Here is a 24,696-nt window from a genome sequence, read left to right as displayed (position 1 = left end):
AACTCGTCCCCTCTGCTTACAGGTATCCTTCTTCACTGATCCGTCCCTGGATCAGCCCGGAACATCTTCACTGGCCGCCTGCCAGCAACTTACACTTCAGGCTCCTGGTTCTTCAACGAGGATTCCCGACGACACTTGAACCCTATGCCGCCGCAGCCCCTGGGCTAGGTAAACCGAGTACCACGGTGCTCCAGCGTAGAACCACTCTCTAAGTGTCTAGATCCACTTTCGTTTTTGACCTACCTATTTGGGTTTGCCCGATAACACTAACTTTGCATTTGCTAGTATCCATAGACTTTGTCCCGCATTGCGCGTGAGAGTTTCCACTCTGCATCCGGCGCCCCTAGGCCTCCTGCTTCTAATCTAAGGGTTCAGCATTGTAGGCCTAGCGACTCTAAAGTCCTTGAGAACTGTTACTTACCTGCTAGTGATTCGCATTCCACTTCCATAGTATATGGTTTTTCGTGCCCCTCGGGCATTTGTTTAAATTGTGCGACTTTCAGTATTTCTTTAAGAGTTTTGTATTGCGCTTAGCACCCTGTCCTCATAAAGAGTCCAGGGTTGTTGTGTTATAAATAAATATCCTTTTATTTTCATAACAACTTGTGTGGTGTCCTTTCACTTGGTGTTCAAGGGGTATATGTGATGGTATAACAGCTGGCTTAACACGTCCTCTAGAGTTTAGCCTAAAGACTGCTCTTGTCCATGCTACTAGGATAGCTGGTCTATAAGGTTGACTTACAACCAATCATCAATAAGGGTCGTTTGGTATGATAGACAGTGATCACTAGAATAGTGAGCACTATATATCAGGCCAACTTCTCACAGCGACGGCGGCCCTACTGCCTTGGGCGTGACGTTCCCTTGCAGGACATTTGTCCGGCAGCTACATGGGCCTCGTTCCACAGGTTTACCAAACACTACTGCCTTGACAGTCGGTCCGGAGAGATGGCTTCTTTTGCGGTTCTGTGCTCTGTGACTTTCTGGTGTAATCTTGTTCGCAGACCCATCACTGGGGTTGGTATTGTTGAGGTATCTATTCTAAGGTAAGGAATCTAACACGAACGTGTCTTTTTCAGATGCACAAGTCACTACTTGTGTAACGATATATCTGTAAGAGACATTAGTTAGTGATAGATTCCTTACCGCCCCACCTGTCTTCCCCATTCTGCGAACTGATTACTAGGGTTAAGGTCATCCCTTTTAGGGCCCTAGGTTTATACACCAATGGTCAGTATCTAGCATGGCTCTGCGTTTCGGGGCGGAAAGTCGTGAAAAGAACTGACGTCAGCTCGCATGGGTTGTAACTAAGTACCCTCGGTGACGTCATCTCTGCGCTCACGACGCCAGTGACGGACGCGGAGCCGCACGACGCTACCTACTGATGCGCAGGGGTACTGATAAGCAAAACTTTCCGGATCCAGTCTGATGCCCGGGGAATATTCTAAGGCAAGGAATCTATCACTATCTAATGTCTCTATATCGTTACACAAGTAGTAACTCGTGCATTCGTGCCAAATCCAATATTTGTTTTGAAAAAATGCATTTCTAGTAGCTATCACTTCAGGCATTAACGTTGGAAGAACCTTTCCTCCAGCTACCTGGGGACAAAATAGTTCTCCGAACAAATACTCATTTTCTCCCTAAAGTCTTTTCACCTTTTCATATTAATCAGTCAATTGAATGGCCTGTCTTCTTTCCACAACCAGAGTCTGTTGCAGAAAAGGCTTTACATACATTGAATGTGCAACTAACTTTGGTGCACTACATTGATAGAATGAACCTTTTAGGAAGACTAAGCAATTATTTAACGCTTTTTACCTCCTCACACTGGAAATGCTATTTCAAAAAGTGGAATTTCAAGATGGCTAGTAAAATGGATCCAATCTTGTTATGCTAAAGCAAAAAGACTTTTACCTATTACCCCTAAAGCTCACTCTACTCTTAAAAAATATGCTTGTATGGCATTTCTAGGCAATATTCCCCTTGCTGACATTGGCAAAGCCGCAACATGGTCCATACCTTCACAAAACATTATTGTGTGGATATACTAGCATGTTAACAAGTCAGTGTTGGCCGATCAGTACTACAGACTCTCTTTCTAACAACTGCAATCCCACAGGCTAGCCACCGCTTCAGGAGAGGGACTACTTTACAATTGATGCACAGCACGTGTGTCTACAACTCACATGCCTAAGGCCATACCTAAGGTAAATCTATGGATAGTTTCTGTTTGTCAGCCATTACATCTTCCCAAATCCCATTGTCTACAGAGCTCTTATAATTGAGATGCCCCTCAAGGAAAACAAACGAGTAGAAATAGTAGTGGATTTGTGTTTTTTAATGTTCCCTGTCACCTCTCAGCTGTGCCACTGTTTTAACAATCATGAGAGGGATTAGAGATCACCAATGCTTTTCCCACTTCTTCTGTCTATCCTTTGGTGCTTGGTGATTTTTATAGTGACTGCCCTTGTGCTCTGTGTAACAGAGTATTAAGTACTTGCCTGAGGCCACAATTCCTCAGTAAAACCATGGCAGACATAAACTCAAATGCCCACTCCGTATGGCTGCTGAGCCTGAATGTGGTGATATTTTGATGGCTAGATCTCCTTTAGATCTTCACTGGTCCTTTCGTGGTTTCAGGTGTGCATAGTCAAGCTGGTTCTCATTGCTCACAGCAGCACTCTGTCTGTCTTTCACTGCAGCTCCTCGCAAACTCTCCCCACTCATCTGTCTCTTCTCTATCCTCTCCAACTCCCCCACACTCCAGGCCCAAGAATGCAAAGCTTTTTCTCCTTTTCATTATAAGTCAATTCTGGCTTCAGTCTGTAATTTCCGAGCTACGGTCTTCAGCATGCTCACAGTTCAAACTAGTGTCTCCTTGACTGTGCAGTTGTATATGTGCAAATGGATCTTTTGGAGTTTATCCAACTGGAAGTCTACAGATCAACTGATCACTTCTGTGCCCCTAGCAACTATCTAAATTCTTTGCAGGGAAAATTCCTTGCAGAGAAACAGAGAGCCTAAGAGTTCCCAGGAAGGACTGAAGTGCCAGACCATTGAATTCCATTGCTCATAGTGTTAATGTTATAGAAAATCTAGTACCTAATGCAACAGAACTATATCTTAGTCCTAAAAGGCTCAAATTCCTTCTTCAATATTCTTATCTTAAATGCTCCTTTTACTTTTTCTTCTTTGAAAATGTCCCTCCTGCTGGACATTCAGTGTATTGTAGTGTTTTTATTATTTTATTATAGCAGGATTTCTAACCTAGTGCTGTGGAAATTAAGCTTTGACAGCTTAACTACTTGTGGAGAGTTTACTGCCACAAAGAGCAACTTGGTTAGATAATAGAAGTGCAGTAATATTGATGGCCCTGGATTACTAGTGGTGAACCGAAGTACCCATCAAGGTTCACCCCGATAACCATGGACTGCTGCAGGACCACAAGAAATACCTCCTATTCCTTGACTGCAAAGAGTTCTTGAAAGACAGCACGGGAGGCTTGCTTATTAGGCGTAGGAGAGGTTCAACAGCCCTTGATATGCTCTTAAATATTGCCAAAATAAAGATTACAAGCTAAGAACAGGCTTTTTCTAGCATTAAAATCATGTTATTTTCCTGGGTATATTCACAAATAACATTTATGGCTGTTCATTTTTGCCTTAAAATTAAATATTGGTTTGTAGTCCGCATTGGCATTTTTTTGTTTACTTGCACTTTTTGATCTTTTCTTTTGTATTTTTCCTAGGATCATTATCTTGAACATCAGCTAAAAGGTACAGTAAGCAAGATGGAAAAAGCAAAGGGTAACTCAACAGGTTAGTGAGTAATTCCTTTTGTTACAACTTGTTTTTGAATGAAGTAATGTATACAGAAAAACTTTAACTTTTTAAAAGTTTTGTATGAACTTGTTCTCCTACATTGGATTGTCTGCAACTACACATTTTCGACTTTATTTGGATTCTCAATGTTAGACTGTGTTAGTGATGTCACAGACTATATACCTATTTGTCAACAACTTAAATATCTATTCTGAGCCTTGAAAAGGAATTTGGACACTTCCTGTCCACACCTTTTTTGTGAACTATACACATTCCGAGGTTTTCTATATCCTAGATTCATTCTCTCACTTACTATCTTTTCTCCTTAGCAGTGAGTTTTAAAACATGCAGGGAATTTTCTTTCTTCTATTTTCCTCTGGAATCTTGGTAGAGGAAACATTTAATGTTACTGCTGAAGGATGATAGCTGCCAGTGACAATCATGACTTGCATGAGTGTGTATGTACTTTCCAGGTACTTCCCTTCCATTTTAAGAAGGTTCCAACATCTTTTCTCACACTTAGCAAGGGAGAACATGAATAGCCTTTATCTGCCTAATTCTGAAGTTCTACAACTTCAATATTGTCTTGAACCTGAGAGAATTCCAAAAGGTTCTGTTAAGGCATCAGGAGCAACAGTTAAAGGTGAAGAGTTCATCAGAGATCATGGATTTATTATGCCATAATCATTTTGCTCCAGTGAGACCCTACTTGGTACTGAAAAAGAAAAAAGTAAGTGCTCCCAGACAAATTGGAAGGAAGTGACAGACATCTTCTAATATACAACATGAGGTCTTGAGTTGCTGAGCCTGTATTGACAAAATCAAGCTTTGACAAAATCTATCAATGACTTCAAGATGTAAATGGATGATGTATACTTTATTCATACAACGCTACCAATCCAGCTATGCTGGATTCAGTGGTCTTCAACCCGGGTTAAATAGTACACTGGTGGCTTCCCTGCTCCAATCTCTGCTAAAGAGGAAAACATTTATTAGCCAAATTGAAAGTAATTTTTTTGTAAACTGTCTGCACTTTTCGTTGGACTCGCAGATGCCAGCCTGGCTAGATGCACTCAGTATTTGTTGTAAAATAGAACTTTTTCAGGCGTCGTTTTCTAGAAATGTAGCAATTTAGTAAATGACTTGACAAATAGATTCTGATTCCTTGACCAAAATATTGTGTGACCTGTAATTATGTTGATGCTGTTGATTGAACTGTGGCTGTGGCCATAAAGATCAGAAGGCATTCTTGCACAGTAAGCATGAGAGATAATACGTTTTCTCTTCATTGGCAAAACTCAGTTATGAACAATTGCAACTGATCTGTTTATCTATTTTATGATAGTGAAATGTGTTGAAATTATCAGTCCATAGTGAAGCTATTACACAAATTAACATATAACAGCTTATGTTTTGTGATTTCACTAACTTACTGCTTGATAAAAACATTAACAGCATTAGAACAAAAGGTAAATTTGGAATTTGGTCTTTGTTGCAAGCATGACTGTCCATACACATGCCCTGCATACTCCTGCCATCTAGTGTTGGACTCTGACGTTTCTAACTTGTTTTTCCTCAAAAAAAGTCTTTGTCACAAGATGGTCGGTGACTCCTCCATCTGTTCACAGTGCGCATGGGCACCAACTCCATCTTAGATTGTTTTTTGCCCATCAGATGAGTGAGTGTATGGAATGTGGAGTAGAACGAGCATAGTTTGGTGCACCATGCACTCTGTGTATTGTGAACAGGGGAATAAGAAAGACATCTGAAGTGATTACAAGCTTCTAGAGGAGGGTGGGTGCATTTTTATTTTCTTTATTTATTTGAAAAAATGTATATAGCACGGACATGACCCGTAAGGCTATCAGAGTACTGTACAAAGAAGCAGTGGGAATAGGAAGGTAAAGGCATAAACATAACAACATAAAGGAACTCAACAAGCAAAATACAAGAGAAGAGCAACCAATGTAAAGTAACAAAAGAGCAACCAATCCTATGGTGCATGTAGAGCAGGCTTCTCCAATGAGTAGCTTGTGAGCTACTGGTAGTTCTCCAGGTACCTAGGAGTAGCTCTCCTGTGTGCATCCAAGGCCACTAAACTAGAAGCTTTTGCTTAGCTGAATTAATATATGTATATCAAAATTGAAAAGTGTTTATTTGAGACAAAAATGTGTGTATTTTTAGAACCCCTAAGCGTATTACTCATTTTCATTGTTTGTATCTGCGCACCTTTTCTTGTAAAAACATGGAGCAGCTGCTTGCAGCCACTCTGTGTTTTCACAGTGCAAGCAGCAGCCCACCTGCACTTTTGAAGGGGATTAAAGATCCCCTTGCAGACAGGTGCAGTCAGTGACTGCACCAGCCTGCAATGGGATGTCACGGGGGGGTCCATAGCACCCTTTTCCCACCCCCTCCAGAATGCTGCTCTCAGGGAGCACACTCAAGTGGGCTGCCTAGAAGTTGGCACACTGTGAGTGCGCTCCCAGAGAGCTGCTTTGCCTCTGCTCCTACATCTGAAATATGGCACGAGTGCAGAGGCAAAATAATTTACATAGGATATGCCCCTATGCAAATTAGGGAACACCCCCTGAAGGCAGTGCTGACTTTTTAACTGTACTAGTGCTATTGGTATTACAGAAGGGGATACACAGTTTTCTGCACCCTTTTCTGTAATACCAAAGCACCCCGGGGGTGCCCAAAGCGGGCTCAAATGACTCTTGTGCCCCCCATGGCACTTACTGTAAGACAGCACTTGGTGTTTGAAAGACTTATTACTAAAACGTTTACTTTTGTGCTGGGGATGTCGCAGCTATGACTGTTATGCATTACTCAGATAGAGGCGTAAGAAATTGACAAATCATGTTGTTTACGTGACTGCTGACAACCTTGCTTGATGCACCGAGGTGATCACTGATGCTAATCTTGCAAAGGGTATCTGAAAGAAACACGTTGCTGTTAGATTCCTTACCTTAGAATATCCCCAGGCGTCAGACTGGATCCGGAAAGTTTTCGTCAGCAGTACCACTTGCGCGTCGGTAGGCGTCATCTGCCCCACACTCCATCCCTCCCCCGCCCCACACCATCCCTCGCCCACACTCCATCCCTCGCCCACACTCCATCCCTCGCCAACACTTGCCCTGGCTCTATCTCTCACCCTGCCTCTATCTCTCGCCCTCCCTCTATCTATCTATCGCCCTCACTATCCATCGCATCACCACAGCATCACTCAGGGGCACCACAACATCACTATGCGCTACCACAGCATCACTGAACGCCACAGCATCACTCTGTGCAACCATTCAACAACAACTGATTCAAATATATTCTCTCAATGTTTCGACAGTGCTGGTTGATTGTAAGATGATGCGAGTGCTTTTATGATGGAAACTGATTTTACACTAGTATAAACATGTGAAATTTGCTGAGCAGGTCCACTGTTAGAGTAAATCTCAAACTACATGCCAGCCTCAAACTACATGCCAGCATTCAGTTGCGACAGTCAAGCTACTTTACGGCAAGGCTAGCGGAGTACAGTATGCATTTCTAAATTACGTTCCTTCTCTTCAATGGCAAAGAATAACAGAACAAACCATATTCCCACAGGAGTATCCCCTCGGTAGCTCACTTTACTACACTTTTCTAAAAGGTACAATAGACCAGGGCTAGCATAATGAGATCACTTTGACTATTGGATTCTGATACATTTCGACCCTGTACAGCATTCAGCTGCCTTTTGGCTAGGTTTGTGCAACAGGGGCGTTCTGGATCCGTTGGAGCCGTCTCAGGAGTTTGGCCGAGGCTCCTGCATAGAGGGCGTTTCCATAGTCCAACCTGCTGCTGACGAGGGCCTGGGTGACCGTTCTTCTAGTTTCAGTGGGGATCCACTTGTAGATCCTGCGGAGCATGCGGAAGGTGTTGAAGCAGGGGAAGGAGACAGCGTTGACCTGTTTAGTCATGGAGAGGGTGGAGTCGAGGATGACCCCTAGGTTGCGTGCATGGTCAGTGGGTGTTGGGCGGTTCCCAGTGTGGTCGGCCACCAGGAGTGGATCCGAGGATGAGGACCTCCGTCTTGTCCGAGTTCAGCTTTAGTCGTCTGTTCCTCATCCATTCAGCGACAGCCTTCATTCCTTCGTGAAGGTTGGTTTTGGCGGAGTGGGGGTCCTTGGTGAGGGAGAGGATCAGCTGGGTGTCATTGGCGTAGGAGATGATGTTGAGGTCGTGCCGACGGGCGACGTGGGCAAGTGGTACCATGCAGATGTTAAACAGAGTTGGGCTGAGGGATGAGCCCTGGGGTAAGCCGCAGATGATCTCTGTGGCTTCAGGGCAGAAGGTGGAAAGGCGGACGCCTTGTGTTCTGCCGGGGAGGAAGGAGGTGGCCCAGTCCAGGGCCTTCTCTTGAATCCCGGTGTTGTGGAGGTGTGTTTGTAGTGTGTGGTGGCAGACCGTGTCGAAGGCGGCTGACCGGTCAAGGAGGGTGAGGGCCGCAGTTTTTCTGTTGTCCAGCATGGACTTGATGTCATCGGTGGCGGCGATGAGGGTAGACTCGGTGCTGTGGTTGCTGCGGACCCCGGACTGGGAAGGGTCCAGGATGTTGTTCTCTACTCGAGGTAGCGGGTCAATTGTTCATTGACAGTCTTCTCGATGACCTTTGCCGGGAACGGGAGCAGGGAGATGGGCCGAAAGTTCTTGAGATCCTTGGGGTCCGCCTTGGGTTTCTTGAGTAAGGCGTTGCTCTCGGCGTGCTTCCAGCTCTCCGGGAAGGTTGCTGTCTCGATGGAGGTGTTGAATACTTTCCGGAGATATGGTGCGATGGCTGTGCTTGCTTTGTTGAAGATGTGGTGTGGGCATGGGTCTGACGGAGATCCGGAGTGGATGGTGTTCATGATCTTGATGGTGTCGTTGTCGTTTATGTTGGTCCAGCAGAGGTGATGGTAACCAGAAAAGCAGTGTTTAAGGTCAAGAGTCTGAGAGGACAAGTATGTAGTAGCTCGAAAACGAGAACACATAAAGTAAGTTAAGACCAGATTCAAGTCCCACTGGGGCATTACGAACGGAATAGGAGCAAAGAGGTGAGTAATGCCCTTAAGAAATCTATATACAATAGTGGACATGAAAAGAGAAGGCTGATCAGGTAGTCGAAGAAAGGCCGAAATGGCTGAAAGATAGCCTTTAAAGGTGCCCAGAGAAGAGCCCTGCGGGGCAAAAGAAAGAATGAAGAAGAAAACCTCCGAAAGGGGTTCCACAGCCTTTGGTGTGCACCATGCCACAAATTTGTTCCATCTACAGGAGTATACCGGCAGTGGAGGGACGCCTGGCTAACAAAATGACATTACAGACTTCGGGAGAAAGGTCAAAAGCTGTCTACTGTCATCGCTCAATCTCCACGCGAGTAGGTGGAGGCTGGACAGGTTTGGGTGGAGGACCGTACCCTGCTGCTATGACAGAAGATCCTCATGAAGAGGCAGTCTGATGGCCAAGGGCAAGAGCTCGGGATACCAGACTCTTCGTGCCCAGTCCGGAGTCACAAGGAGGACTTAGGCCCGATCGCGCTTGATCTTCTTCAGCACTCTGGGTAGAAGTGGTAAAGGCGTACAGAAGAACGTAATTCCACTCGCGACAAAAAGAATAGACGATCAAGTGCTGCCTTGGAAATTCCAAAGTGCATTTTCTCTTCGGTGGCGAACAGATCTAACCAAGGCTCTCCCCACTGATGAAAGAGACCTTGCAACACCTCCGAGTGAAGACACCATTTGCGATCCATCATGCACCGACGGGTGAGTTCGTCTGCCCTGGGGTTCAGGGAACTTGCCAGTTGTTGAACCACCAGTGACATGCCCTGATGTTCCGGCACATCCAGAGGCAGATAGCCTCTTGACATAGGGTCCACAACACCACCCCACCTTGTTTGATGTACTACCACATGGAGGTGGTGGTGTACGTGAACACCTGCACTACTCCCTTGACAGAAGGAGGGAATGTTTTCAGTGCAAGACGGATTGCCATGAGCTCCAGAAGGTTGATGTGGAGCCCGGACTCCTCAGGAAACCAGAGGCCTCTGATCTCCGCCTCACCCATGTGGCCGCCCCATCCCAGAAGTGATGCATCACCACTGTGAAATCTGGTTGTGGAAGGGAGAGGGATCTGCCATTGACCCAATCCTGGTTTGTGAGCCACCACAGCAGTTGGCGCGCAGTGCTCCCTGAGATCTGGGCGCAATCGGAAAAATTCCCCTGATGCTCTGCCCACTGGAATTTCAGGTCTCACTACAGAGCCCGCATATGCCATCTGGCATGATCCCCCAGCAGGAGGCAGGAGGCCGGAGGCCATGAGGCCCCAGCAGCCTCATTGTCATTCTGACCAAAACCCGGGATAGAGGCTGACTGATCGGAATTATAACCCGAATATTCCGGACTCGCTGCTCGGGAGGATAGGCCCAAAACTAAGTCGTATCCAGAACCACTCTGATGAAGAGGAGCTTCTGAGAGGGAGACAGGTGTGACTGCACCACGTTGATAGAGAACCCCAGCGAATGCAGGTCGTCTGCCGTAGTCTGGAGGAGGGAGAGGACAGGGGCGCTGGTAAGGCCAAAGGGGAGCATGGTAAACTGAAAGGGCTCATGGCCTGCCGTGAACCGTAGAGAATGCCTGTGGGCTGGCAGAATGGGAATGTGGAAATAGGCATCTTGCAAGTCGACACTACTATCCAGTCTCCAGGGTCGAGGACAGACAGAACCTGAGCCAAAGTCAACATCTTGAACTTATCCTTCCAGAGGAAGCGGTTGGCGTCCCTGAGGTCTAACGCCTGATCCTCGACATCCCTCGCCGCAGCCACATCACACTCCACCTGAAAGACCTGTACTGGCTCCCGGTCAACAAGAGGATAACCTTCAAGCTCCTCACCCATGCACACAAGGCACTCCACAACACCGGACTCAACTGACGACTCAGCTTCTACACTCCCACCCGCCAGCTCCGCTCTGCTGACCTTGCCCTCGCCACAGTCCCCTGCTTCCGATGAGCGACCTCCGGCGGCAGATCATTCTCCCACCTCGCCGCCAAGACCTGGAACACACTCCCCCATCCACCTACGGCAGACCCAAGACCTGCTGACCTTCAGAAATCTCCTCAAGACCTGGCTTTTCGAGCAGTAGCAGCATTCCCCACTCCAGCACCTTGAGACCCTCACAGGTGAGTAGTGTGCTTTACAAATGATATCATTGATTGTCTGATTGATTGGTGATGGGAGGTCGTCATTACGAATTCCACAGCACCATGATGGCTCCACTGAAGACTGAGAAGTTTGATATCAAACTTCTCAGCACATTAAACCCACACTGATGCCAGTATGAGATTTAATGTAAAATCCACCAGAGGGATCTTAGAGATGCCCCCTGAAACCTAACCTACAATCTACGTTTGGACTGAGAGGCTGCCTAGGCTGAAACACAGCAGACATGTTGCTGGACCCCTGGGTAGAGAGCCCCCCTCTCTCCTGGGCCTGCAACAATGCACATACTGGGTGAGGTGCTAGGTCTCCTCCCCCAGGATGGGCAGGGGGAAGCTTCAAAGGCCTGCCGCCTCTATGAGCTTTTCCAGACCATTTGCTGTACCCAGCAACTGCCCCCCCCCCCCCCCCCCCCCCCCCCCAGTTCTCACCCCCCTCTGGTGGGAAGACTGGCGGGGAACCCTATGTCAGGAAGGGAGGTGTGCCAGCCTGTGCCAACCCCACCCCTCAGGTGGGAGAGGCGAGGTGAAGCACGACCCCGGGCTCCGGCCATCTTGAAGATGGGGAGCACTGCCCAATCACAGCTAGGCACCTGCCCCCCCCTCCCACAGGAGAGGAGCAGACTAGGGGGTGCACCCACCCCAGGACAGGGACCTATTGGTCCCTTCCCTTGCCCTACCTGTAAGGCCCCTAAATTCAGTATTTAGGGGCACCCTGAACCTTCCTTCCTCAGATCCCGATAAGAAAAGAAGAAAGAAGATCAAGAAGAAAAAGAAGACCCGCCGTGCAGCTGCTAACAACAGAACAACACCAACTGACTTGGCCCCAGCCCTAACGGCCTCTTGATCCTGGAACCTGCTTCTGCTTAATCCCGGCAACTCCTGCAAACAGCAACCTTGGATAACCCGGAGGACCTGCCTGCGTTGACCCTCTAACAGACTGGGACTCCCCTGAGCAGAGGCTCTGCTCCAACAGCAACACCCCTGGTGCCAGCCAGGAACCGCGAATCCAGCCCACTCTGCACCCGCCAAGCCCAGCCCGTGCCCGAGTGATCCAAGACCACGAGGATGTCCCCCTGGCGACTGGGACCCGAAGTCCAGTGCCCAAGGAACCTCCTCGACGACCCGAACAAGGCCTGCAGCCTCAGAACCCGGGACCTACCCCCAACCGCGACCAGCTGAGGGTAAGCTTGCCCGAGGCCAAAAGACAACCCGGCGCTAACCTTTCGCTTGTGCCTTCCTTTGGGGTACCTACCTCTTCTCCAGGATCCCAACTTACCTCTCGAAGTGGTGGTCGCACCTGAAGAATCTCCGTCCCGAGCCTGCAGCTTTTGTTCCCTTTTTAACGTTCCCATTGGCTAACATTGAGCGCCCGTCTGCTCAAAAGCACCCTTTACCCAGCCGCCCGAGTGCCGCTGGAAGTGCAACCACTACCCTCCTCTACTTCCTCACTTGCCCTGAGTAAGTGACCAGGAGCTCAGCTCCCACAGCCGCTTGGCCTGCTTGCTTGCAGCCACCAAGCGAAGGCCCTCTACCCTCGTTTGGATTGCATCGGGCCTACTCTCTCTGCACCCGGCTGCCCCTGTGCCGCTGAGGGTGTACCTACTGTACCTTTCCGCCCCGGGGAGACGCCTGAGTCGATGCCCAGAACCTTAACTTCACCAGTTGATTACTCACCTGGAAACTTCCTGCCATTGGATAACATTGACTGGTTTGACTTGAAAAATCTAAGTGTGAAGTTTTGAAACTAAAATAATCCTCTAAAATCCGCCGAGTAACGAAAACCGAGTTACTCACCTGGAATCGGGAGAGGAGCCAGTACTGTACCTTTCAGCCCAGTACTGAACCACAAGAGTGGTTTTACCTATACTTACCCATAACCTGAATTTTCTCCCATAGGAAACCATTGACTGTTTTTCTCTGAAATTTCTTCTGTCTACTTTTGAAATTACAAATATTCCTTAAAAATCGTACCAAATACTGAAACTTAATTACTTACCTGTCTTAGGTAGAGACCCCAGTACTGAACCTAGGAGTCCAGTCCTAGATTACTAAAGTAACGAGAACCTACTTTACCTGTGACTTGAATTTCCTTCCGTAGGATAACATTGCTAGTCTTTTCACTGAAAGTGTCATCCTTTAAAATACCTTTTTATTCCTTAAAAATCATTATAATACCTAAAACGTTTTTACTAAATTGTTTTCAGCTTAGACCCCAGGACTCAATCCAGGATCCAGTCCTGGAGTTACAAAAGTAATCTATAAAGTAATCAGCTGCATTTATGTAGAAAACCCCATTGAGCTCAATGTTAAATTATGTTTAGAATTGGTAGCCTGCAACCACTGTACCTATTGTGTTTACAAAGTTTATTGCCTCTTTGCAAAGTAATTAATTGAGAGTGCTCATATTGAGAAAAGTATATTTTGATACCTGTTGGTTCTAAAATAAAACAACTATATCTTTTGATATAAAAACAATTGGCCTAGAGTTCAGTTCTTGAGTGTGTGAAACCTTTTGCTGACTGAGTGTGTACAACAAATGCTTTACACTGTCCTCTGGTATTGCCTTACTGCTCGACCAAGCTACCACTTTAGAGAGTAAGATCACACCTAACTTTAACCTCTGTCACACCTCTGGGGATTGTGGACTCTATACACACTGTACCTTACTTTGGTTCAGTATGTTCGAGGCATGTGGGCTGCTGAATTCATATCTGTGCATAGATCGCCGCCTAGTGTTGGGTCCGGATGATTGCACATTGTTGTCCTGGAAGAGTCTTCGAAGTATCACGAGATAGGTGGCTCCTCCCGTGGACTACAGTGCGCATGGGCATCGCCTCCATCCCCAGATTGTTTTTTTCCGCCATTGGGTTCGGATGTGTTTCGGTTCCCTCTTTCGGAATCGATAGTTGTAAAACTTTTCTAACTCGAGACCAAAAGGTCTTTAGGCTGGGCGTCGGTATCGTTTCGTTCGGGTTTTGTCCGTTTTCAGCTCCGAACTCTTGCTACCCATCCGCGTGCTCTCGGCGCGGACGGGCCTACTCGACGCTCCAGACATGGAACGAACTCCGTTCAAAAGGTGCCCGGTGTGCACCTCCAAGTATTCACACCTCGATGTGCACCCTGTGTGCAACAAATTTTTGTCACCGGACCATGATGAGGCCAGGTGTATGGCCTGCTCGAAGTTCCTGTGTAAGAAAACCCTCAAGATTCGTCGGGCCGCTAGACTTCAGGCCCAGTTATCGGCAACCTCGGCGCCCCCGCCGGACGACATCTTCGAAGAGTCTGTTGAAGACGACGATGTCATGCGGGTTTCGGACTCTAGCCCCGCGTCTGAAGGGGATGCCTACGACGCGGGAGACGAGGACTTTGACGAAGCAAGCGACGAGGTAGGGGACGACGATGGGGCCATTGCCACCGTGGGGGATAGCTCAGAGGAAGAGCATCCCCAGACTGACTCAGGGGTCAACCCCCTTCATGCGGCCCAGGTCGAGGGATTGCCTTCGGGCCTTACCCAAGACCTCGTTACTCGTCCAGCAGCCCCGCCTCCGGGCCCGGTCACGGACATTTCTAATGTGCCACTCCCGTTGACAAAAACGAAAGTGAAGCCATTGGGATCCACTCCTCCGGTTTCGAAACCGAAAGTGAAAGCTGCACTGGTGCAGAAGGCTCTGGAGGCATCGACTTCCAAGAAATTCAAAATGGCCGACCTCAAGAGCCGTGCCAAGATGGCCGACCCGAGGGCCTCGGGGTCGACGCCGAAAACGAAGTCGACCGACGCGGCCGCGTCGGCGCCGAAGGTGGTCGAGGTCGATGACCCGAAGAAAGCTTCGAAGAAGCGTCAAAGCGATTCCACGGCTCCGCCCGTCGGGGACAAGGAACGTGAAGTGTCGGCTCCAAAGGCGGTGCCTCTCGTAGACCCGACTCCCGACTCGGGGAGATCGCTCGAGCCGTCAAGCCCTCCCCGGCCTTGACGAAGAAGGTCGCGGAGTCCCTGCAGCGGATTCGGAAGGACGCTGTGGTTCCCGAAACGGGGGATGTGGTGCCGAAGCACACAACAAAGCCCACAAAGGAGCAAACGCCTATCCGCTTCACCCTGCCGCCGAAGTCGACGCCGAAGGCTTTCGCTCCGAAGCATGGGGCAGGTGTGCCCTCGAAGCAGGCGTCGACGCCCAAACCAGCACTGGTGGTGTCGAAGCCTCGGCTCCAGCCGCTTACGGAGGAAGAGCGTCGAGAGGTCATCATCGACGCCAATACCGGGAAACTTGTCTCTCCTCAAGAGGAAAATCACCACGGAGCCGGTGTTGGAACATTTTCGTATTCCTCTCAAAAACAAGAAGGACTCTGCGGGTACTTCGGCCCCGATAGAGCCTGCCTCCCCACAGGCCCAAGAACATTCGCCAACGCGTTCCAACGCAGGGGATGGTGACGATGAGGAGGACGAATACAACTATCCGGCGTACTCGGATCCGGAGGAGGAACATGAGCCTTGGTCTGCCGGAGGCGACCCGGACGACCCGCAATCGGGTCAGGAACCGCAGCTCTTTGCGGCGAAGACCTCACCAACGGAGGACTCGGCGGCCTTCAACGCTTTGATCGAGCGAGCTGCAGCTAACCATAATGTCGAGCTGCATTCAGATCCTGTGGATGTGGACTTTTTATTTGACACTTTCTCTGTGGCTGAAAAGTCAGTCAAGACATTGCCAATGCTCAAGGGAGTGCTAAAGCACGCGACTGAGGTCTTCAAAGAGCCCACTCGGGCGCGAGTCATCAATCCTCGCATTGACAAAAAATATAAGGCAGCGCCCTCGGATCCAACATATATCAAGGGACACTTGCCACTGGACTCGTTGGTGGTATCCAACGCACGCAAGAGGGCGAACTCGCAGACCACTGGTGACGCTCCTCCCCCAGACAAAGAGTCTAAAATATTTGAGGCCTCAGGGAAACGGATTGATGCACAGGCAGCTAACATTTGGCGAATCTCAAACACGCAGGCCCTACTTGCACGCTACGATAGGGCTCATTGTGACACCCTTGAAACACTGCTGCAACACTTGCCTGACCAGTACAAGGAGGCAGGGGAAATGTTAATTCAGGAAGGAAAGCTCATCACAAACGCTTCCATCAAATGTGCGCTGGACGTGGCTGATACAGCCTCCAGGGCAATCAACACTAGTGTGTTGCTGAGGAGGCATGCATGGCTTAGGATATCAGGTTTCAAACCGGATATACAAACAACAATCCTGAACCAAACCGTGAATCCTGACCACCTGTTCGGCCCTGAGGTGGATGCGACACTGGAAAAAATGAAGAAATACACAGACACTGCTAAATCTATGGGGGCCCTCCAGTCTCAGCAGTTTCGGGGTGGTTCCTTTCGCCGCTCAAATACCAGAGGCACCTCAAGGGGTCAGGCATCGCAGTCCACACAGTATTATAAAAGTAATACCCAGACCTCATACACCAACAAGGGTAGAGGTGGCTACAGAGGCAACAACATCAAAGGCAGGGGACGTGGAAACAACAGCTCCAGGTCCACCACCGCCAACAAGCAGTGACGCCTTGTCACTGCCCCCCGACCACACAACACCGGTCGGGGGGAGACTCCAGCAGTTCCTGCCCGCGTGGAAATCCATCACCACGGACAGGTGGGTCAAGTCTCCTATCCAGTACGGTTACTGTCTGGAACTTACTTCCACTCCACCGAACATACCTCCAAGAAGCCGTCCTATGTCCGGCGAGCACTTGCACTTGTTGCAGCAGGAAGTTCAGGTCATGCTGCAAAAAGGGGCAATAGAGCTCGTCCCACTGCAAGAAAGGGGTACAGGAGTTTACTCTCTGTACTTTCTAATCCCCAAAAAGGACGGATCCCTACGGCCCATCCTGGACCTCAGGCCCCTCAACTGGTACATTCCCTCGGAGCATTTCCATATGCTCACGTTGCAGCAGGTACTCCCTCTGCTTCAACAGGGGGACTTCCTGGCTACGTTGGATCTAAAAGATGCATACTTTCATATCCCCCTGCATCCTTCCCACAGGAAGTATCTCAGATTCACGATTCAAGACCAGCACTACCAGTTCAGGGTTCTGCCGTTCGGGGTCACCACAGCGCCAAGGGTCTTTACGAAGTGCCTGGCGACTGTGGCGGCGCATCTACGACGCCAGAACGTCCACGTCTACCCTTACCTGGACGACTGGCTCATTCAGGCAAAAACAGAACAACAGTGCGCCGACCACGTGTCCCGCACCATTCATCTCCTGCACGATCTGGGATTCTCTCTGAACTACCCGAAATCCCATCTCCAGCCCGCCCATGTACGACAGTATCTGGGCGCGACAATAAACACTCTGGCAGCCACTGCGCAGCCAAATTCAGTGAGAATCGCCAGTATCCAAACGCTGATCCAACGATTCAGACCTCAACACTCGCTTCCAGCGAAAGTGTTCATGCAGTTGATAGGCATGATGGCCTCCTGCATCTCCATTGTCCCGCACGCGAGACTACATATGCGTCCGCTTCAGGAGTGCCTAGCACGTCAGTGGACTCAGGCTCATGGGCAACTGACAGACCTAGTGTTGGTGAGCGGTCGGGCATACAACTCTCTGCATTGGTGGAATCCACAAAACCTTTGCAAGGGCCGACCATTCCAAGAGCCTGTGCCACAGATTATCCTGACGACGGACGCTTCTCTCCAGGGATGGGGAGCGCATGTACTCCACTACACGGTGCAGGGACTATGGACACTACAGCAAAGGAAGATGCACATCAATGTGTTGGAACTGATGGCAATCTTCATGGCCTTGAAGGCGTTCAAAGTACATCTGTGCAACAAGGTCGTGTTGATCCGGACGGACAACATGACAGCCATGTACTACATTCAGAAGCAGGGAGGCACACACTCTCCGCAGCTGTCTCATCTGGCTCAGAGCATGTGGAAGTGGGCCATTCAGAGGAACATCTTCCTCATGGCAGAGCATCTCCCGGGCAAGGACAACCAAATGGCGGACCTGCTCAGCAGGCACAGCCATCAAATGCACGAGTGGGAGATACATCCATCAGTACTTCAACCGTACTTCCAAAGGTGGGGTCATCCAGAGATAGACCTGTTCGCCACAAAGGAGAACGCAAAATGCCAAAGCTTCGCCGCCAGGTTCCCACACCCGCAATCGCAGGGCAATGCGATGTGGATGAACTGGTCAGGCAGATTTGCGTACGCTTTTCCCCCAGCACCTCTGATACCGCTGGTGGCACGCAAGCTCAGGCAGCACTCGATGACTCTCATCCTGGTTGCTCCAACGTGGGCTCGCCAGCCGTGGTACACCACGTTTCTGGAACTCTCCGTGGTACCGCATCAAAGGCTTCATCTCACTCCCAGCCTTCTGACGCAGAGCCATGGCGACATTCAGCACCCAGATCCGCAACAGCTCAACCTGCCGATCTGGCTCCTGAAGTCCTAGAGTTTGGCTACCTCAATCTTCCTCCCGATTGCATGAACATCATTCGGGAGGCAAGGAAGCCCACTACTAGAGCTTGTGATGCGGCTAAATGGAAGAGGTTTGTCATTTACTGTGTTAACCACGATATTGACCCGCTAGATGCTTCCATTCAAAACATCATTTGTTACCTGTTCCACCTGTATCAATGCAATTTGGCGTACTCTTCAATCCGCATTCACCTGTCTGCTATGGCAGCATACCTCCAAAATAGGCAACACCTGTCACTTTTTAAGGTCCCTGCTATCAAGGCTTTTCTGGAAGGACTCAAGAGAGTCATTCCACCAAGGACCCCACCAGCTCCAGAATGGAACCTCAATGTGGTTCTTACAAGACTGATGGGTCCTCCCTTCGAGCCACTGCACTCTTGTGAGCTTCAGTTTCTGACTTGGAAGGTTGCTTTCTTAGTAGCAATTACATCGCTACGGAGGGTTAGCGAGTTGCAGGCGCTCACCATCCAAGAACCTTTCTTCCAAGTACATGCTAACAGGGTTGTGCTCCGCACTAACCCTAAATTCTTACCCAAGGTTGTATCTCAATTCCATATGAACCAGACAATTGAGTTGCCGGTGTTTTTCCAAAACCCAGAGACGCTGGCGGAGCGGATGCTCCACACCCTTGATGTTAAAAGAGCCTTGATGTACTATGTGGACAGGACAAAAGATTTTCGCAAAACCAAGCAGCTTTTCGTTGCTTTTGCCTCACACCACAAGGGAAACGCTATCTCCAAAGCTGGGATCGCTAGGTGGATCGTGAAATGCATTCAAATCTGTTACGCTAAAGCTAAACGCACTCTCACTATCCCACCAAGGGCCCACTCCACCAGGAAGTTGGGGGCCTCTATGGCTTTCCTAGGTAACATTCCCTTAGAAGATATTTGTAGAGCAGCCACATGGTCTACCTCACATACTTTCACTAAACATTACTGTGTAGACGTGCACTCCAAACAGCAGGCAGCTGTTGGTCAGGCTGTTCTCAAGACACTTTTTCAGACTGCTGCTGCTGGCACGGGCGGCCGCCGCTAATGGAGGGACTGCTATGTATTCTATGCACAGATATGAATTCAGCAGCCCACATGCCTCGAACTGCAAATGCTACTTACCAGTATGCATCTGTTCTTGGCATGTAGGGCTGCTGACATTCATATCGCCCGCCCTCCTCCCCGGCGCCTGTAACAGCTGCAGTATTCATATATATATATGCTCATAGCATGGTCATCACTCACATACTTCACTCCATCTCTGCCAATGGCTAAAAACAATCTGGGGATGGAGGCGATGCCCATGCGCACTGTAGTCCAGGGGAGGAGCCACCTATCTCGTGATACTTCGAAGACTCTTCCAGGACAACAATGTGCAATCATCCGGACCCAACACTAGGCGGCGATCTATGCACAGATATGAATGTCAGCAGCCCTACATGCCAAGAACAGATGCATACTGGTAAGTAGCATTTGCAATATAGAGCCACTTTCTCACAATAACGCTATTTTTTTGTCTAGCGTGCTTCTTGTCCCCTACCTGAAACTTTTGCCACTGTTATGTTTGTCTGTTCTTCTGGATTCGGCAGCTAATCTGGATTTCCTTCTGCAGTATTTTTACCTCTTACTGTATCCTAGGTTTTGCTTCTTGGCAGTCCTGGGGTGGATTGGCAATTCTTTTCAACTGCTATTGTGTGCTGTTGGCAGAACGGGGGCTACTTGTATTGAATGGTTAATCAAATCAAAGACCAGCAGGTTTAAGGATTGATTGTTGCTTCCAGCGCTTGTTAACCATCATGTCAAAGACCACCAGGTTTACGGAATGACTGTTGCTTCTATGGCTTGAGAGTTGATGTTAGTATTCACAGCATAATTGTTGTCCCGTTGTTACTGTTCTGACTTGAGGTTATAAGAAGACATTTTTAGGTGTGGATATGAAGTACTGTCTCCATTTGTCACAGAATTATACAGTGGCTACTATTTGTCTGATTTGCTTTTGCAAGGCAATGTCGACCTGGTTAAGTCATGCAGAAAATGTAGTCTATTTGACATGGGTCAAGGTGTGAGGTAATTAGGATTTTGTGATTATTTTGTTTTCTGACATGGCTTACTGTATTTTGGTTGATCACAGTATGGCATTCTCATAATTTTGTATTGCCTATTGTTTATAAAACAAAAAGGGAGGCTTGTTGTCTTAAACATGCTCCCTTTCCTTGTATGTGTGAGCTGGTGCCTGGAAAAAGAGAGACCGGCAGAGACTAGGAAGAAGTACATTCTGTACTTTGAAGCTTAACATGTATATTACCATCCTCCGCTTGAGCAGCACCCTGACAGTCTCAGCACACTGGCAATTTTCGGGTTTGCTACTGTTTTTGTTTTTCAAATAAAATATATTCCCTTCTTTTAGTGCAAGGTATTTGAATGCTCTACATATGAGACCCTTTCATCTGCATCAAGTAGTATTTTTCCTATCTATATCAGATTCTCTTTTCTTACTTTTCACAGACAAAAGCTGGAGGTTGGCACACAGCAAGACTAATACTTCCATCTCCCGTGTTCATAAAATCAGCTCTGGGGGGCCAACTAAGCTCATAGAGATCATATCGGACTGCAACTGGGAAGAGGATCGAGACACCATCTTGAACATCCTATCTCAGCAAATCAATAGTAATATGCCACGGTCTCTGAAGGTGGGGAACTTTATTGTTGAATTAGCATCAGAGGGCAAGAACCGTGATGAGAAGCATCCTCCATTTGTCTCATCGAGGGTGAAAATCTCAATGCCGTCATGTCAGGTCAAGGATGAAGATGATGAAATGTCTGAACCAGAGAATTCAGAAATCGGTTCTTTATCATCAAGCTGCCGAAAAGCTGAAAACACAGGATTTCCTCATGACGATATTTCAGACACTAATCCAGAAAAGTCTCCCGGTTGTAAAGGGCTGCCCTTTTACACTGGACTATCTCCTGCTGGCAGGTTGGTTGCCAATAAGCATGCACCTGATTCAAATGCATCCGGGCTTATTCAGGTGAGTTCATGTTTTTCCTGATGGTCCGCCCTTGTCCCAATTAATGTAACTGCATCTGTCTGCATTTTGTTTACAAACTTATAATTTATCCATGCATCATTGGGTCTTGGGGACAACACTGAACTAGATGTTTCTGCCGACAGAACATGCTCATTGATTTTAAATTATGAGGCATGGTTTTCTTTGTTTCATTGAGCTAAACCTAACTTTGACTGGTTGAAATAATGATTTAGTTTGAAAAGACTGCTCCATCCCATCAGATTTTCATTCATCTTAACAAAAACAATATATCCTTTAATTTGTTGGATCCCCAAACACTTTAAAAAATGTATCTCAAAGTTTCTAATACAGGAGCATATTTTTGAGACATTCATACATTTGCCACAAATTAGTATATTGAATAATACATCTCCATTAGTGCCAGCAGCACAAACATGGCAAACACGTCAGAATACAGGAGACTGAATGAAACCTACAACCAAAGCAGGGATCTATTCAAACAGTGCTTGGTAGTGCCAAGATCCTTGTCAGAATCCTTCTTCTTGAATCCAACAATGTAGTCCTTATAGGCACCCGGTATAGCAGGGTGAGACAGACTGCGATTGTGTTCTTCCAACTTGTTGCATATTGCATCACAGTGTCTTTAGCTGATCCTCTGCAGCAGATGGATATTTACTGTAACTATGTAGCCAACACTACATGACTGGAATTGGATTTGTTGTCAAGAGAGTTTAGGAAGGAAAACAACTAGAGGCTCAAACAATAGCTGCAGACTTGGTTACAAAAGTTCTTCATAAGCAAAAAGAGAATTACACAATTCAGAAAAGATGTACAGAAAAGCAGCTGCCTATTCTCTCCACCTGCTAAAATGCTTTTAAAAGAGTATAATTAGTTGATTCTTTCTTTCAAGGCCAACTTCATTCAAGAGCAAATAATCACTGCCACCAGCCCCACTAGAACCTGCTTCAGTTACATATATACAAACTCCACAAATCTTAAAGAAAAACTTGCATTACAAAATACATTGAGGCAACTTATTTCACAGCAAAATTGCAGTCAAGCTAATAGTCCTTTATCCTGTCAAAGACATAACTTACACCTCAAAACCAAGCACACATGGCAACACCTTCTCTCCCATAACCCTAAAAGGCATACATTAAACAACTAAAAGCCTCCAACAAGGTAGCTCGATCTATTACTGGCCAACAGGGCAATAACAATAACTTTCACCTATTTGAGCTCACTTGGAATGATATGAACAAGTCTCTCTCACCCATGAAATTTCTCAGATGTACTGAAAACTAGCCAATTCAGGAACATGTCGAAAGCAGCTAACACCCATGAAAGTATCCTCTCCTGTGCCAGCCCAGTTTCTATGAAAAAGAAGGAAATACATTGGCTGGCTGTTCTATTTTTTTTTTTTCAAAACCTTTATTTTCCATCAATGCAATTACATACATAGTAATTTTTGGCAATAACCTTAACAAACATAGAGTATCTCTATCCATGATTCTACCATGCGTTTTACAGTGTACAATATATGCGACATAGCTATTCCATCCCAACTGCATCTTTAACACAGTGTAACAGATGATACCATTTCTCAGCAAGCGTACAGCTTCAACATTCTTTAGTCCTATCTCCCGCCCGGCCTATTTGTTCCCTTCTGCAGTCATGGGCTATATTCTGGGGAGGGAGTCGTTTGCGGAGGGTCGCATATGTTGCCCCAGAATTCGTTCCACTTTCCCCATATTCTGGACCATTTCTTGGGACAACCCATGTGTGTATAGACAGCCCTTTCCGCCACCATGGCGATGTCCATATCTCTTTCCCATTGCGTACATGTCGGTGAGACCCCGGAGCCCCAGTTCTTAGCTATGTTTCGCTTTGCAATAGTCATCCCCAACGTGGCCCAGTTCTGTAACGCCAAGTTTAAATCAGTGGGCTGCCCGATGTTTAGGAGACAGCATCTGGGATCACAGGGAACTTCAGCCCCTCCCACCTCCGAGATTACTGCTAGCACCCTTATCCAGTAGCGGTGTATCGCGGGACATTCCCATATTATATGATAAAATGTCCCTGTAAGACCACAGCCTCTAAGGCAAAGTGGATCAGGTGTGTGCCCCAGCTTATGTAACGTGGTGCCCGGGTAATATACTCTGTGTAATATTTTGAGTTGTATAAGTTTAAGTCGGGATGAGATCGCCTCCTCCCGTGCTGATGCTAGTGTGTCCATCCAGTCCCAGTCTTCTATGTCTCCCAGCTCTGCCTGCCATTTATCCTTTAATGCTATCAAGGGGTCCGATTGATTATTAACCAATTTCTGATAGGTTTGTGAGGTGGCCTTCTTGTCCATATAGTCTGTGAGGAGTCTGTCCTCTAGGAGTGAGGATTCCGCCAATTGGGTTTCCTGGGGGATCGCACCCTGCAGTGCGTGCCTAATCTGTATGTACCGATAGAGTTCCGTTTCTGCCATCCCGTACTTTGCTCGCAAGGCCGCGAAGGGTATTATCTCTCCTTTCACCCATAAATCACCAATCTTAGTGATGCCTATGAGGTCCCACTATCTAAATCCCTTTGTGTTCGCCAGGGTGCCCAAACTCCGCGTCTCCCACAGGGGAGTTGCCAGTTTCAGTACTCCCTCCCATCCCAGCGCCCTTTGTGCTGTGCCATATTTTGATTGTGTGTGCTGTTGGTCCTGTGAGTGCGGTCCGTCTCTTGTTAGTGTACAGTGCTCTCATCAGTCGGTCTGTAGGTAGGAGGCTCCTATCTAATCTGAATGCCGGTTCGTCCTGTGGGACATGCAGCCACTAATTGATTACCATCAGTTGTGAGGCCCCATAGTACAATTTTACGTTTGTTAAGGCAATACCCCCATCGTACCAGCTCCGCACTAGTTTATGTTGCGCTATCCGGGGCGGCTTCCCGTCCCATAACAATGTTGTCCCGTCTGCCTCAATTGCTTTGAAGTACGAGAGGGGAACTGGAAATGGGGTGTTTTGGAGGGTGTAGAGGAACCTAGGCAGCATTTTGAATAGCGCAGCCCTTCCCAGTAGTGTCAGCGGGAGGGATCTCCAGTGTTTGATATCTGCTCACTGTCATCCCAGGGACCACATTAAATTCTCCTCTATAAAAATGGATTC

The 24,696-nt window shown here is 47.8% G+C and overlaps 1 protein-coding gene across 1 annotated transcript in view; it reads left to right on the top strand.

Annotated features, from left to right (window-relative positions):
- Positions 1-24,696, top strand: part of MGA (MAX dimerization protein MGA) — a 734,728-nt gene that overhangs the window by 328,245 nt on the left and 381,787 nt on the right. Inside the window, exons 12-13 of the mRNA XM_086937233.1 lie at positions 3,752-3,821; positions 21,030-21,553. Coding sequence (XP_086793359.1) covers positions 3,752-3,821; positions 21,030-21,553 — 594 coding nt within the window. The remainder of the gene's footprint in view (positions 1-3,751; positions 3,822-21,029; positions 21,554-24,696) is intronic.

This window comes from Lissotriton vulgaris, chromosome 9 (assembly GCF_964263255.1).
Source record: "Lissotriton vulgaris chromosome 9, aLisVul1.2, whole genome shotgun sequence".
In the NCBI taxonomy this organism is placed as follows: Eukaryota; Metazoa; Chordata; class Amphibia; order Caudata; family Salamandridae; genus Lissotriton; species Lissotriton vulgaris.
The sequence above is the reverse complement of the archived record's forward strand: the minus strand, read 5'-3'. Positions and strand labels throughout refer to the sequence as shown.